At 34.5% G+C, this 16,636-nt stretch overlaps 1 protein-coding gene across 2 annotated transcripts in view; it reads left to right on the top strand.

The window, feature by feature from the left end:
• The window catches only part of TRPC4 (transient receptor potential cation channel subfamily C member 4), a 238,528-nt gene that overhangs the window by 80,612 nt on the left and 141,280 nt on the right, over positions 1–16,636 (top strand). Inside the window, exon 1 of one of the 2 annotated variants that reach the window (XM_017854165.1) lies at positions 8,058–8,135. The exons of the other annotated variant lie outside the window; for it this stretch is intronic. Within the exon in view, the coding sequence (XP_017709654.1) occupies positions 8,085–8,135 (51 nt within the window). The 5' untranslated portion in view covers positions 8,058–8,084. Of the gene's footprint in view, positions 1–8,057; positions 8,136–16,636 lie in introns of those variants that run through there. 2 annotated transcript variants of the gene reach the window in all.

Below are 16,636 nucleotides of genomic sequence, written 5' to 3'. Positions count from 1 at the left end.
GTTCTGGGCTTCTGCAACTTACTGCAAAAGTGAGTTGCACCATCTAATTTTGATATTATCCTTTAACAAACTCTAGTAGATTCTTTTAAATTGAGACTTAAAGAAAGAAACAAAAAGGGTTACTATGAGATAGCTGAACTCTATGGGCTTAACTACATCAAATTTACTAATGGTGCAAATGTAGCTCTATCTTAGAGTTATCAACAGAAAATAAACTAAAATGGCACACAATTATAAATACAATGTGTGTTTTTTTCTTTCTATCTCTCTGTCTTTTTCCACTGAGGAAGTGGAGACATCATAGACAGAAATGAATAAGGAGTCTGTTTTTGTCTGTCTGGACTCTTCCCTTTGCAACTGCCTTGTGTCTGAATTATCTATTTGATCCTTTTTCCTTTCACACTGAACTCATCACTTCCTTGCATCAAGGCTAATTGACTAATGCAAAGACATTGCAGGTTCTGCAGTGGTTCAAAAATCTGTCTTTTAAAGTAAAATCTTATAAAATGGATGTTATTTCAGCTCTAGCAAATTCTAGCCTATTTGTTAACATACACATCTCTGTCTCTGCAAACGCTAGACTGTTAAGAGGTGTGCCTTTTTTTTTTTTTTTTTTTTTTTTACAAGCAAGCTCTTCTTGCTTTCCTGGAGGACTTTTATCAGAATTTTGGCCACATTATTAGGAAAAGAACTTTATAGCTGAGTACCCCTGTCTGCTGGGAAAAGCCTGTGTTTTTATGGTCCCATTTTATGTTTCATCCCCATTCAACCCTTCCCCTCACCTGAACTAAAACTGTGGTAAAACAACACCCCACAACAACAATACTTTTTTGCTTGTTGCTTTGCTGGCATTTTGCTGTTTCTTTCATAAACAGTTGTTTGTGGATTACTCTCATTATATTGGTAAAATCTTACTGCTATGAAAACTTGCTTGTTTTTTGTATCCTTTCAAAAGTGAACAAGCCTTGATTGGGGTAGACAGGTAATAGTAATATCCAAAGACACATTTCATGTTATATACCAGACTTTCACCACTAAGGAGGTACAGAACACAGACAGGAATGAGTAAGAGTCTGTTTTTAATCTGTGTAAGTTTAGGTGCTACTACTTTAGTCTCCTTGAGGTACTGAAATTCTTTCCACAGCTGTATCTCTCAAGTATTTGCATTTTCTAACAGCAATGATACTATATTGTACACTCTCTTATTTTATGTCTATATAGGCAACCATAAGACAGATGTTTTGGCGGTGATGTAAATCATTATAGATTACAGCAAGTCTATAGAATAAAACTGCCATTGAACATGTTTTTGGTTTTATTACTAAAGAACCTTCTTAGTTCTATTTTCTAGAGAACACTGGCCATAAATTTCAGTGTCTCTTTAGTCAATGACATTTGTACTGACCAGAATAATTTTGTGTCTGCAGAAGATGTCTGCTATTATGAGAGTGTTTGTTGGAAGATGTTCAACTTCTGAACTAAACTCTAGCCTCACAAGTAGGTCCTGGCTCCTTACAGGCATTTGATCTGGATCGTGATTATTAATAAAAGGCAGTCAAGGTTTGTGATCTGCCAGGAGCCTGAAATTTCCCAGACCATGTGTTTCTGGAAGATTTCTCTTGTATCAGTCTACTGGCCAAGAATTCCTTTTCTATTTGTACATTCTAGAATTCCTCTTCAGTGAAGGCACTGAGAATAAACAAAAATTGTATGATTTTGTTTGAACTTTGTAATTTTGAAAGAGTAATTTCAATCTCCCTCAGAATTCTTGGCATCTTGCACAATGAAAACTGAAGTTTTAGCAACATGAAATGTGCATAGCATAGCACACAAAGATTTCCTCAGTGCTTGGGTCGTATCAAATCCCATTAGAGTCTGGCTATTTATTTGTGATTTTCTTAGGTAATTTATTTCCTAAGGAAGGTCAGCATCTTTTGGAATGACAGTTTTCATAAATCACTGTGTTGTAAGTAGCAAATATGTTCTTGATAGGACTTTTTTCTCTCATAAGGTGTAATTCCTTATTCTTGTAATCATTGAAAGCCATTTTTGTTTTATTTTAATTCTCCTAATTTTCATACTGATGGTATCTCCAAAGATTCTGGGACGTGTTGTCATTCGTTTTGTTGAGGTCATTGAGGCCGAATGATAAAACCTGAAAACAATAATATCAAACTGAACAAAATAAATGTAACATCCTAAAATGAGTAAAGAAAGAGGTTCTAATAAAAAAAAAAATCATCCATATCTGATTTTAGAACACTTAGTAGTTTCTAAAATGTGAGAAATGTGTATTCAAAATATACTTTTTTAGAAATTTGTCACATATTAACTTATTTCTCTGGAAAAAAAAAAGATTTCATAGGCATCCTTAGGTCATGGGAGCTGTGAGATTTCAGATGAATTTGTCTACGCTTAAAGGCTTTCACTGGGGAACAATTTCCAGATGCCTGCTCTGCCAGGCCTCGTCCTGGGCCCTGAGGAGGAGACACTGTTCCTTTTCTCGAGAGTCCTAAGGTCCGATTGTGAATACAGAAAAGAAAAGCATCATGGGAATATGAATAAAGGCTGTCAGAACTGAAAAGATGAAAATGAATCCTCAGAAAATTATGAAGTTAAATCGGCTGGATTTGGCAAACACGAAATGTTAGCGGGTAGAGGGGTGGAGAAGGGCTTGAAGGAAAAAGGAGAAGAACGTTGATGGGTATATACCTTGAAAAAAATAACACCATTAACTGAAATAAAGCCTATAAGAAAAGACTTATGGGACCAAATTGGACATATGTAGCTTTTTATTTGTTAGTATTAATACTTAGGATTTAATTAGAAATGTTGGATTTAAGAATGGGATCTAAGATTGTTATGTAAATGATATTGAAACAGGACATTGAAGCATATAAAATCACCTTGTCTTCCTGCAGTTCTGACATTGATTTTTTTCTTTTTGACCTTATACATGTTTTAAAGATTTGTGAGTTTTAGTATATTAAATGATTTTTCTCAATGCAGCATGTGATGAAAAGATCTAGGTATTTCCAGATAAATAGATGGGCATAGATCATTAAATATTTTCTCCCATATTTAAGGTAGTCCTTCATAAATCAGGGTCTTGAATTTAGTTGTTTTTTTTTGTTGTTGTTGTTTTTAAATGAGAAGAGTAATAGCTTATTTCTTTCCCACAGGAGACAGCACAGAGAGCCTCTGATTCTCTACACTAAGCAGCAATCATTGCACTGTTAGTGTCTGATGACTTTACCGAACTTGGCTTTAACCTTCTTAATACCTTATTTCTCTAGAGGGAATAACTGAGACTGACTTCTTAACCCTCTTTTCAGTCAGTTGATTGGTAATTTGACTTTTCATTATTTTTAGCAGACCTTAGATGTCTTCTAAGTCCAGATTTAATTTCAGTTTCAGCTGCTTCAGTAAATGTTTATCAGACGCAGACCTTGCTTTTCAATTTTTTTGTTAGATCAGTGGTTGCCAATCTTTAGCATCATCACTGGAAAGGCTTGTTACAACACAGACTACTAGGACCTATCTACAGAGGTTCTGACACAGCAGGTCTAAAGTGAGGCCTTGGGATTCGTATTTCTAATGAGTACCCCAGGTAATGCTAATGCTACCAGTCTAGCAACAGGGCTTTGAGAACCACTGATTCAGAAGATGTAGCAGGTTAGAGAAAACCTACAGCTGTATATTTTATGTTAGATGTCTTATACTATACTATGCTAACCTGATTTTCAGGAAATTTCAATTCATTCCCTTAAATACTAGCTATTAGGTGGTATTTAATATATGAGAGTTTCCCAATTTCAGTAACATCTGTATTATGTATTCCCACTTTGGAAAAAAAGACTTTGCTATACATTATAAACAGTTAAATTCCAGAGTGATTAGCTGAAGAAATTTTGGTTTTAAAGTTCTACTAAAACTAATGCAGGGTATTTTATAATTGGAAGGATTCCTGGAGATCAACCTAATCAATCACCTCATTTTACAAAGGAGGGACAGGAAAGAGGACTCAATGGGGCAGTGGGTTGGCCAGACTGAAAGGACCTATAAATTAATAGCTAGCAACCAACCTTGACATAGTCTGGATAATAATAAAAATTGTATGACAAAAAATGACAACAACAGTAGTAATACTAGATGATATTCACTGAGTTTGTCACCATGCCAGTAACTGTGGTTAGAATTTTACTTGCTTTATCTCACTTAATCTTTATATTGTCCTATGAAGGTAGGTGCTATTGCTATCTCCACTCACAAATGGGAAAATGAAGGCATTAAAAGGCTTAAGTGACGTAGTGACACGTCCCAGATCACAAAGAAAGGAAATACCAGTGCTGGAACTCAAGAGTCTCTGAAGATAGTCACTATGCTGGTCTGGCTTTAGCCATTGCATCAGTTTGAATGGGTGTCATTTAAATCATTAATTACTTATTTTTAATTCAGGATATGAATTAGACAAATTTTAAGAAGTCTCTGGATGTACACATTCAGACCGTCTCTATTCTGAATATTATAATGCCATTTATAATTTTGTTGCCCAACAAATATTCACTGTGACCCCAGAAACTCCTTACCATAGCGTTACACTAAGAAATAACAAAGTCATTAGAAGTTGTGAAGTGCTGGGAAAGAGCATAGAAAGAAGTGAAGTGACAGTATGCTGGCTTCCAGTTCAGTTCACCACTTGCTAATTGGACAAGCGTCTGAATCTCTCTGAGCCTTGGTTTTTTCTTGGCTGTTAATCAGACTTGTGGTCTGAATCTTACCTACTTCTCAAAGTCTAGTGATGGTCAAATTCTGTAAAAGTGTTTTTATAAGGTAACGTGTAATAATAGTTTTGGCATTATTACTGTATTATGCCATTATCTCTGTCTTCCTATTGACAAAGAAATGTACAAATAATACAAAATATGTGAAAAGATTAAGCATCAGCAATTTACCCTTTAGAGTTCAAGACCTCTTTTTTCATTTGCAAAATGTAGCCATTGTTGATATGGTGTGGCTCTTTGTCCCTACCCAAATCTCGTGTTGAATTTAATCCCCAATATTAGAGGTGGGAGCTGGTGGAAGATAACTGGATCGTGGGGTCATTTTTAATGGTTTAGTACCATCTCCCTAGTGCTGTCCTGTGATAGACTTCTCGCAAGATCTGGTTGTTTGAAAGTGTATAGCACCTTCCCCTTTGCTCTCTTTCTCCTGCTGCCATGTGAAGACATGCTTGCTTCCCCTTCACTCTTCTGCCATGATTATAAGTTTCCTGAGGCCTCCCCAGACATGCCTCCTGTATAGCCTGTGGAACTGTAAGTCAATTAAACCTCTCTTCCTCATAAATTACTCAGTCTCGGGTAGTTCTTTATATCAATGTGAGAATGGACTAATACAATTGGAAACAGAAACTCAATTCAGGGAGAGCAAAAGAAAATATATCTCGGTTTACTTATTTTCTTTCTACTTCAGTGCATATAGGAAATCTTTTTTTGGACATACCTGTTTCAGTAGATTTGTTAATACAATTGTGTCTTTAGAACATTGCCTGTTATGTGATCAGAAAATCAAACAGTCTGAAATAAAACATTGGTACTAGCGTGTTAATACAAATATATAACCCAAAATATACACTGCTGAATAAAAATATAGAAGAATTTTAGTCAATATGGATTCCAATAAATATATTCCTGTCTACTGGACATAGAAATGTGTTCTTTAGACAAATCTAAATTTTTTGGAATGAATCAAAAAGGATTCAGTTACCCTGAAAAAACTTCACTTTTAACTCTTGTATTCATTGGGTTTTCCACATTGGGCTTTGGAACAAGTCTGCAATCTCATGAACTTTATATGGTAATTATTACATGATATTGTATACCAAGAGGATCTATAAACTCTAACTCATAGAGCCACCCTCTAAAGAATGAAAACATTTTAACTTCTTTGTGGTTAGCCCAATTGAAATTACTCTTTTCTATTTGATTTTTATTATACCCTGTTTGAGGTCAAATCTTGGATATTGACAGTAAGTGAGCCTCAATGCATGTGTAACCATAACTCAGGTAACATCAAAATTCAGAGAGAGAGAGAGCTAAAGAGAGAAAGGAATAAGAGTTATAGTGTAGTATTAAAGATGTTCATTTCTCCCCATAAAATACTTATCCCATATTGAGATATAGCTATCAATGATATTTCAATTATATATGGGTTATCAATTATATTTCTTTATGTATCAATTTAAGTTATCAATAGGAAAGTGTCTTGGACTATTTTCTTATTCTGCCATTAAGATTAAAAAGCTGAAAATGGCCCCCAAAGTTGATATTTTCAATGTAGTCAATATAAACAAGTACTTTGAATGTCTAAAAAATAAATGGAATCTTATTATTCCACAGCAGGGAGTTTAAAGGCTGTTACAGCATAGAGCATAGTCAGCTGGCAAATGGCAGTCATAAGAGACCTGAAAAATTCTCTCCTGAAAGAAAGAATTCTTAAAAGATGGACCATGTTGCACTATTAGTATGATAAAGTGGTTTAAGCTACTTGGCTATTCTGATTTCTGTATTAATACATCATTTAACCTCCTTAGTCTCATTGACATGGTTTTTGTCTTGAAGACCAGCAAATTATAGATAAATAATCCCTCTGAAACATGTTCTGGTGCTTTTCCCTCTCAGCATGATATACTATAAAAGGAAAAATATTAGATATATTTGGAACACACGGGAGTGAAAGGCATTTACCACTTTCAAAAAAAAAAAAAAAAATCAGGTAACACAAAACAAAAAAGCCACAAGTAATAAAACAAACCTCTAAGTGTTTAGGGATTTTTATTCCACGATGTGAAAATGCAGAATGGGGCTCTTCTTTACTATGTTTAGGTAGAAAAACTGAGTCATGTAGGATCTTTAGGCTGGAAGGAGTGAGAAATAGTAGAGAGAGTTTCGAGAGAGAAATGTTTAGATATTAATCTTGTCTTATAATGTCAGAAAAATTATTTAGTCCTTTGAGCCTTGACTTTCTCATCATGGATACTGGGCTAATACCTAGGTGATGGAATGACCTGTGTCACAAACTACCGTGGCACACATTTACCTATGTAACAAACCTGCACATGTACCCCTTAACTTAAAAGTTGGAAATTAAAAAATGACAAATAACTAACAAAAAAATCTAAACAAAAGAAAAAGAAGTGGATCACAGCTGCCACTCACCAGGATCTATGCCTAACGTTGAAAGAGCATGGTAAATAGAAAACTCTGATACCATTTGAAAGTTATTATATTCTTACCCTAAAGCACTTTAGATTATTATATGTGATTAAATTAATAATGCATATTTGCACTGAAGAGGCTAAATATTCCTCAAAGCAAATACCCTGTGAAGTTTCAGTGCTTGTATAAAGAATGGGTAGCCGGGCGCGGTGGCTCAAGCCTGTAATCCCAGCACTTTGGGAGGCCGAGACGGGCGGATCATGAGGTCAGGAGATCGAGACCATCCTGGCTAACACGGTGAAACCCCGTCTCTACTAAAAAAAATACAAAACTAGCCGGGCGAGGTGGCGGGCGCCTGTAGTCCCAGCTACTCGGGAGGCTGAGGCAGGAAAATGGCGTAAACCCGGGAGGCGGAGCTTGCAGTGAGCTGAGATCCGGCCACTGCACTCCAGTCCAGGCGACAGAGCGAGACTCCGGCTCAAAAAAAAAAAAAAAAAAAAAAAAAGAATGGCTTAACATTAAAATAAGAAAGAGACAAATGAATCTTTCATATGTGGGTTTTGTCGAAAAGCTTTATTAGATGCGCCTCTAATGCGCCATTATTAACGTGATTAAATCTAAAGCTTAATAGCATTATGTTTGCAGTAAGCAGTGTATTAATTGAATTTCTTCATTAACCATAATATTGAAATATTAATCATTTAGGAATAATAGTCATATAAACACTGTAATTACTTGAATACGTAAGGTGTTAATATAATTGGGAATTATGAAAATACACGTTATGATTAGAATGTTCAGTAACTGTTTTCAACATACCCTTTCTTTCTGCCTGCCATATTCACTTATTCTCTGATTACAAGCAAAATGAGTAGTTTTCTGGTTTTGGTATCAAAACACAAGCAAACAAGGATACAGGTAATGCCGAATTTTAAATGTTCTTTTTCACGTAGAGTAGAATGGCACACACTGGGGCCTATCGGAAAGTGGAGGGTGAGAAGAGGGACAGGATCGGGGAAAATAACCAATAGGTACTTGGCTTAATACATGGGTAATAAAATAATCTGCACAATACATAAGAATATTCATAGCAATATTTTTGTAATAATCCCAAATTGGAAGCAACCCAAGAGTCTATCAATCACAGAATTAATAAGTGTATACAATTAAATTTATAGAAATTGGAATCGCCTACAGCCATGAAAAAGAATGAACCACAGGTAGACATAATACCTAGATCTCAATATATGGATGTTGAGTAAAATAACCCAAATACAAAAGTGTTCATAAGTAAAGTAAATCTTATATGATTCCACACATATAAAATTCAAAAACAGGCAAAATTAATTTACAGCTACGAAGTCAGCATAGTGATTAATATGGGGAGTGGTGATAATTAGTGTTTCATTGGAAGACCTGAGTATATTAGCTACATCTACCTGGATGATATGAGGAGGCTGTGGACACAAGGCAAGACTGAATCAGTGAGAGGGGTTTGGGGTACCACTGCCAAAAATTGCAAGAAGACCCAATCATATAGGGTTTGAACCATAAGGACAGAGCGCACAGAGTGAATTATTTTCTCCAGGTCACCAAAAATCTGCAATAATAGCTTAACATTGTCAGTCTTTTACATTTTAGCAATTCTGGTGGGTGGGTGGCGATATAACATTGTTATTTTATTTGCATTTTCTCATGACTAATAATGTTGAGCATCTTTTATGTTTACAGTAAATTGTGATATTATCTTCTCTGAAAGCTTTTTCAAGTATTTTTCCCACATTTTAATTGGCTTGACTGTACTTTTCCAACTGCTGTATAAGATTCTTGAAGTATTTTGGATGCAAGTACTTTGTCAGATATGCATATGTCTGTAACCATTATTACTGAACTCTATTCTATTCCTTTGCTCTATTCATGTATCCTTGAGCCAATATCATAGTATCTTAATTATTGCAGCTTTATAATGTCTTAATATCTAAAAAAAATTAAATTAAAAAAATAATCTGCACAATAAACCCCCATGACACTAGTTTACCCATGTAATTACCTCCACTTGTACCCTAGAACTTAAAAGTTTTTTAAAAATGTTCTTTTCAAGAACGAGTTCTTCAAGCATCTAAAAAGAGTGTTCTTATTTTCATTATCACAATTTATGTTTTATACACTCATTTTTCAATCAGTTTCTAAATATGTCAATGTTTCAAGTCTCTATTGTTTGAGTCATTTATTAGAAACACTTGACAATAGTTTTGTACTGCAAACTTTGAGTATGTGAGAACTGACTTATAGAATACAGCTTTCTGAGGGAATGCTAAAACCCACCCAGGAGTGGGTAAGAGAAATTGATAGCTGTAAATTTTATCAACTGGATGTATAATCTCTCTTCCCTTAAAAAAGGTGATAGTATATAAGTGGAGTGGGGTTAACTTTGCCTAACACTCATCTCCTTAATTGCATCATCCCTTCTTGATTTCTGGAGTCCCTGAGGGAAAGTATATAGATTCATTTGACTTGGAGATATAAGTTTAATCACTAAGCAACACTAGTATCATTATATATAAATGTGAATTTTTGGCACATTGATATTTGGATGAGTAAAAATGAGAAATAATTACACATTTATTTGGACTTTATGTTTTGTGTATTTCCCACTCTCCAAAATTTCAGATAATTCTCAATTAGCAATATATTGAATAATTTTCTTCAAAACATAATACATAACTTCAAAAAGCAAACAGGCTGCAGTGAATTGTAAATCTATTTCAATATTTTACCCTAGTCATCTAAGGTCACAATAATAAAAATTGCTAACAAAAAATTCAATATGCAATTTATCAAGCATCCTCTTAAGATCATTCTAGATTGTTATATTATTTAAACCTCGTAACAACCCTTGTGATAAGTTCTTTCATTATTGTCATTTTAGAACGAGAGGTGTACTTCCCTCCATGCCACTAGACATAACTAAGTACTTCAATTGCCATTTTTCTCCCTCCAGCACCAAGTGGATACTGCCAAGGAGTTGCAGAGTTCATTCTCGTTGACCCTAGTAGCAGCCTTTGAATCTTTGGTGAACACTTGTTTAAGCAGTCATGACTAAATAATAGGGGTTCAATAAGTGAGGAATAAATGCATGTACATGAGTGGGGACTACAGAAAATGTTTTCTTTGATGGTTTGGGATGTGTTTTCACATTTATTTGGTAGATTCTTTCCACATATATTGAACTGTTATGGATAAAGAAATTGTGGCTCAGAGAGATTAACTTGCTTAAGTGAGATTTGAGTAGAGGTTTCTCTGTTTTCCTGGACTTTATTCTTATTTTGCCAAATTGCCTGGATATTTTGACCCTGGCATGTCTAGAAACCTAAGCTCTTTTGAACAGGTCTAGAAATAAACCTTGGCCACTAAGCAGCACAGAAAGTTCTTTCCATGCTTTTGATGGAGCAAGTGTCCTGAAATTCCTTCAGTCAGAGGCCCCTGACTGAATCTTGGCCCTTGACCGAAGTTTGAGTGCATTAAATTACCGATTTAACAAAACTGGTTATCTGATTTTCTCAATTCCTCTTAGATTGTTGTAGGAAGAGACTGGCAGTAATAAGGGAGACACTGCTGGCACATTGAGAAATTTCTGGGAAGAGGGAGGCGAGAACAGCACATTCACAAGAGTGTAGGAGATTTAATGTCAAGCAATGCACATTTCAATATTACCCTGTTGGGCAGCCTGATGCAGCAAGTTGAGAGACTCTGGGAGGGGCCCATTTCTAAACTGAAACCTGACAGCTGAGACTCTGCAGAAATAGATCCCGCCATCCATGCTGGAGGCAGTTATTTGGCAGATAATGTGAACCCTTTTTTGATATAAATTATAAAATATGATGTGATATGATATAAATTGTGAAACACTGATGAAGTTAAACGTCTCTCTTCTTTACTACCATTATAATCATATCCTATACGCCTCCTCATACTCTTCGAATATTATGTTGAAAATATGTTTTACTTTCCTCCACTTTGTGAGCTTCACAATACCACAGAGTATGTGTTTATATGCATATACATACACAAATATATTTATATACACACATGCAGACACACATGAATATGTATGTATCTTACTGATTTATCCATCTGCAATGGCGTAGACTTGATTTATAGTAAAATTTCCATGCTGCATTTCCCCTCCCTCTCCTCTCTTGAAACGTTCGTTCACTGGGGTAGTCCTCTTGGGCTTTGCTTGGACATGCTTTCGTCCAGCTCTCTTTAACATTTGTTTATTGGGGTGGTCCTCGTAGGCTTTGTTTGGACATATTTTCCCTCCTACTGTCAGGTAATAGATGTAGTAGCCCCAATTCAAAGTTTTATCTTTTCCTTTCCATACACTAACTGTGTGTGTGAGAGAGAAATATTTCGGAAGTGAAGAGAATCCAGTGAGAAGATTAGGGGAAAAGCGCATTCATCGAGCATGGAGTTTCCAGTTGCTGTTGTCGTTTTCAGGAAGTCCATGGTTCTGGTAAACCCCCCAGGCTTGATTTGAGGTGCCTGGGCAGACAATCTCTCTCTCATCCTTGGGAACACAGGTGCCCCCTAGTCCAACTTCAGTTGTCTACAAAGAAATCCTCCTCACAAATCCACCCTTATCTCTATTGTCTCCATGCTATATACTCTTGAAGCATTGTGAACTCTGGAATCTGTCATCAATTGTATCTGGTACCTGTAAAAATTTCAACTTTCATACCCTGTTATCTATATAAGGAACTCTCACCTCTTTAACAAATGTTGGATTCCTTTTTTCCTTCTATATATACCCAACAGATTTCCTAATACATGATATGTGTTCAATAAATGTTGGCTAAATTTAATAACAAGGACTCGAGACTCCGCAAAGACTTGCTGATGGTCTATTATTAATTTTTCTATTTCTTAGGTTATAAAATGAATCTTATCAATCAAAACTTCTTTATATCTGCTTTCTTTCTATATTCCACACACACACACACGCATGCACACTATACCTTCATAAAAAAAAATGAAAAAAATAAACTGCTTTTCTTAAAATCACAGATAGTTTCTTAGGTTTGGAGGAGATTCTAAAGGTTATCTGGCACAATCACACATACAGTGTCTATTATTCATGCTCAGCATTCTTGATATATTAATAGAATCACTCTCTTCTGCTCCCTCTTCAATTTCGCTATAGCAGAGCAGCAAGGGAACAACTCAAGATGAGGAAAGAAGTAAGAAAGTGAGGACAAGGGTTTTGGTTAGCAAAGTTTCAACAAAGGATAATGTATTTTCTCATTTCTTCTTATAACTTTAAAATTTCCTTGGTTGCCTACTGTGATCAAAATCTTGTTAAAACATACTTACAAATGAACCCCTCACCTCAAGGAATCTAATTAGCTATCAATTGCAGTTTTAGGGTAAATATAAGTAATTATGTTTAACATGCATCCTCACTTTTTTCTGTTTTCTATACAGTATTGGTTTCCCAATTGTATTCACATCTATTTTTTTGTGAGAGTAGGCTGAAAGGACCTAATTCATAACAGTCATATCACATTTTGTAAGACACAGAAACTGAAGTAGTTCAACATCAATAAGAAGATATAGACAAGTACCACTGTATTTCTGTGAACATGGTAAAACTGTATTAAAAATAAACTATTTCATGGTTTGGGGAAAAGTGTAGTAGATTGTCATATTAGGCGGATAGTCCATTGCAGAATACAATACACTCTTCACCTTGAATGGAATCAATAGGAAATATTTTTATTATGCACATATATAACTATTAATTCTATCAATAAAATGCTTAAAATTTAAAAATGCATATTTGATAAATTAATGTTAAATGTTGCTAATTCATATTTCTCTTGCATACTTTATCCTAGAACATCTGAATTCATTAATCCTTTATCACCTGAAGAGTTTTTGATTCTTCTGACCTCACTTTAAATTACTAGCCTTAGGAAAGTGTAGATCAAGCGTATTCCGCTTGGTGCTTTTACACTAAATTTAATACTTGACTTGGTGGTAATGTGCATTAAATCAAGGGTTTCAGAAGCACCTGTTTTGGATGAATTTTCTCTTTACTGTATCGTGTTCTATTGAATCCCAACTTAGTCTGCCTGATTCTCTCGATCAAAAAGCAGAATCAATGCCTAATCTTAAAATTGGAGATAATTAAAGTGCATTTTGACATCACCTTTAAAGTGATGGCACCCCATTCTTCTAATACAAAATAAGTCTTGGAGTCATCACCTTTTACAGATATGAGGAAAGTGAAGCTTAAAGAAGGTGAGGAAATTTACCAAGGACTACTGAGATTATTAGTCCTTGAGTCAGGACTGGAATTCAGTCATATTTATTATATCAATTTGCAGTCATATTTGTCATATTTGCCACTTTAGCCCCATCATAAAGATTTTATGAAACAAGAAAAAAATATAAATAAAACTAAATATTTTGAGGTTTGTTTTATGTAAAAGGAAATATTTCATGGTTGAAAAGGATCAGGTTTGGAATTAGAAAAATGTGGTTGCAAATCCTAGTTCCACGACTTACTATTTGTGTCACCTATTTAACCTGAAACAGAACATGCCTATATTCCATAATTATCGTGAGAATTAGAAATTAGAAAAAAAAAATGTAAAGTGCCTAGTGTATTTACATCTGGTTTAATGTTATCATCATGATTATTAATTTCAGAATGAAGTATGCCAGTTTGATCTACATCTAAAGATTCACATTTGTGTCATGCTTTCAGGTTGTTAGGATCAGACTTCAAATATGCTGATGCAGAATGCAAGAGACAAACCTGTTGCATTCTGGTGATGAAATCTCTGAGGATAGGCTTCTAGATACCTGCATAGTGGTTAGGAGGGTGTGAATCTATGAAAGGTTGCATGGAGCCAGGAAGCATGACCCTGAGCTAAAAGGAAGGAAATGCACCAGGATTATAAGACACAGAAAAGTTTGAATAAACATCATCTAAACATATTATAAATCACCAAACACAATGTAGCCTTTCTTTAAATAGAGAAAGAGAAGGGAAAAAAATCATGATAAAGGGAAATAATCAGAGATAACCCAATAGAATAATATAATAATATTATATATAATAATATATATTATTATATATGATAATATATTATCATATATAATAATACAGAATAATATACAGGTTCCCTTAAGTATATTTTAGGAAGGATGTTTTCACAAAAGACAGAGCATCGAAATGCAGTATTGTCAATGTAAGTGTGGAATCAATATTCACCTGTCGTCCTATCTTTTTTTAATAAATGAGGCAAAACAGATCGTTTATTTTGACCACAATTAAGGAAAACACTGCCACCTGGTGAATATTTGAGGCTTTCGAAAATACATGTATTAGTTTCAAACATCTGGCTGGCAAAAACTTAAAAGTATTAAAAATACTTTAAATTATTTTTCTTTACTTTTCAGTGGATTATAGTTTTTTCACTATGCAATATTACCAGAGGTTTGTTAGAAAAACTCCATAAAGAAGAATTAACAAATTAAGGTAAATGAGGATAACAATATCACATAATGTATTGATTTGTAAGCATGTCAGGGAAGGTGAGACCACAAAAACTTAGTCTTTAGGATTAAAAATGTGGCTATAAAACTAAGGAGTGCTACCAAAATAAGTTGTCTTTTAAAAAGTTTTCTTCTAAGATTGCACAAAAATAACTGAAATAACACTTGGAAAAATTTTAGGAATTGACAGTGTGAAGCTAATTAAAAAAGATACGCGGAGAGTCATGTTACCATATAGCAGGGCTTTCCAGGCAAGAGAAAACTGATGGAGGGACATTCTTACTCTTCCTGATGGAATGATGGCTTTCCTTTTTCAAAACTAAAGAAAATATCACACAGATTTTTGATTTGATGTTGATAAATTCATGGGAAGAGAAAGAAGAGGAGTTTTTCCTCTATTAAATTCAAATGTTTAGAGTCAAGACTGAAATATTTCAGAAATTTACGAGTTCTTTAGCAACCAAGACATTAAGAGACTCTTAACTCCTATTTTAGTGTACAAACACACACATACAAACACACACGCATGCGCGCACACACGCACACAATTCTTCTTTATGGAGTTTTTCTCACTTTAATTTGTTCCCTCCTAAGATTACTTATATCTAAAATAATAAAACTCTTATCAGCTCTTGATGTTGCATTTGGGTCTTTTGAAATAAAACTATTTTTCAGTCCATTGAACTGTGATGGTCGTTTTAGGTACTACTGTTGCTTTGCAAACTTATGAATGCCAATCTATTCATTAGGCAAAAATTATACTGTAAACCAAATCTTAGTCTTTTTTGTTTTCTTCAACTGGCTGCATAATTCTATGTACATCCTAGGTACTAAGTAATAGTTTTGGAAATGGATAGGTAGATGGATGAATATGGTAGATTTTAAAAAACCTTATAATTGTTCATGAAAGTAAAATCTGGCAAAGCACAACCTGGCAAGATTAAGTCAAACATCACAGGTCTTACAGGCTTTAGTTAAGGTAACAGTTCTGGTTTGGATCACTTCCAGAATGAAACCAAGATTATTAACACCTTTGTTAAGAGATTATGTGGGAATGTACATTTTTTCTTCAATGTGGCTTCTACTACATGACAATGCTGCCTAATATTTTAAGTGGAGTACGGGGTTCTGAGGAGTCTTCCACACTTTGAAAAGTTGGTCCCATATATAGCACGCAGTCTTCTTTGCAGAGCTTGCAATAATCTATACAAGCCTGTATTTGCTAAAAAATATATATATATATAAAGACTTGCTCCCAATTTTCTCTACAAAATACAGATATCTGTATGCATATATATACAAACATATATATATATATGTGTGTGTGTGTGTGTGTGTGTGTGTTAGAAAACTGTGGGTGCAAATCCTAGCTCCACGACTTACTATTTGTGTTACCTATTTAACCTGAAACAGAACATGCCTATATTCCATCATTATCATGAGAATTAGAAATTAGAAAAAAAATCATGTAAAGTGCCTAGTGTATTTACATCTGGTTTAATTTTATTATCGTCATATAATATGCTGAATGTAGATCTCTGGGGAGTGTGTCTTAGAGTGAATTTTATTTTCTTCTTTTTTCTTTTGACATTTTAAAAATCTTTAAGCAATAGAATATACAGCTTTTTAGCAGGATAAAGTCAATGCTGTCTCAAGGACTATACTACTTGGATGTACCACAAAAACAACAGGCAATGAATGAGAAGGAAATTACTAAATATACTGGCAGGTTAAACATAAACATAGATTTGTTTCTTGGAAAATCATTAATTATACAGTATTCAACTAAAGAGACATAAAATGTAGAAATCTTACGCCCACTCAAGAGACTAGTTCCTTCAGTATTCGTAATC

Source organism: Rhinopithecus bieti, unplaced genomic scaffold, assembly GCF_001698545.2.
Source record: "Rhinopithecus bieti isolate Rb0 unplaced genomic scaffold, ASM169854v2 scaffold_35538, whole genome shotgun sequence".
Classification (NCBI taxonomy): domain Eukaryota; kingdom Metazoa; phylum Chordata; class Mammalia; order Primates; family Cercopithecidae; genus Rhinopithecus; species Rhinopithecus bieti.
Note: the sequence above shows the minus strand (reverse complement) of the source record. Positions and strands in the feature narration are given on the sequence as shown.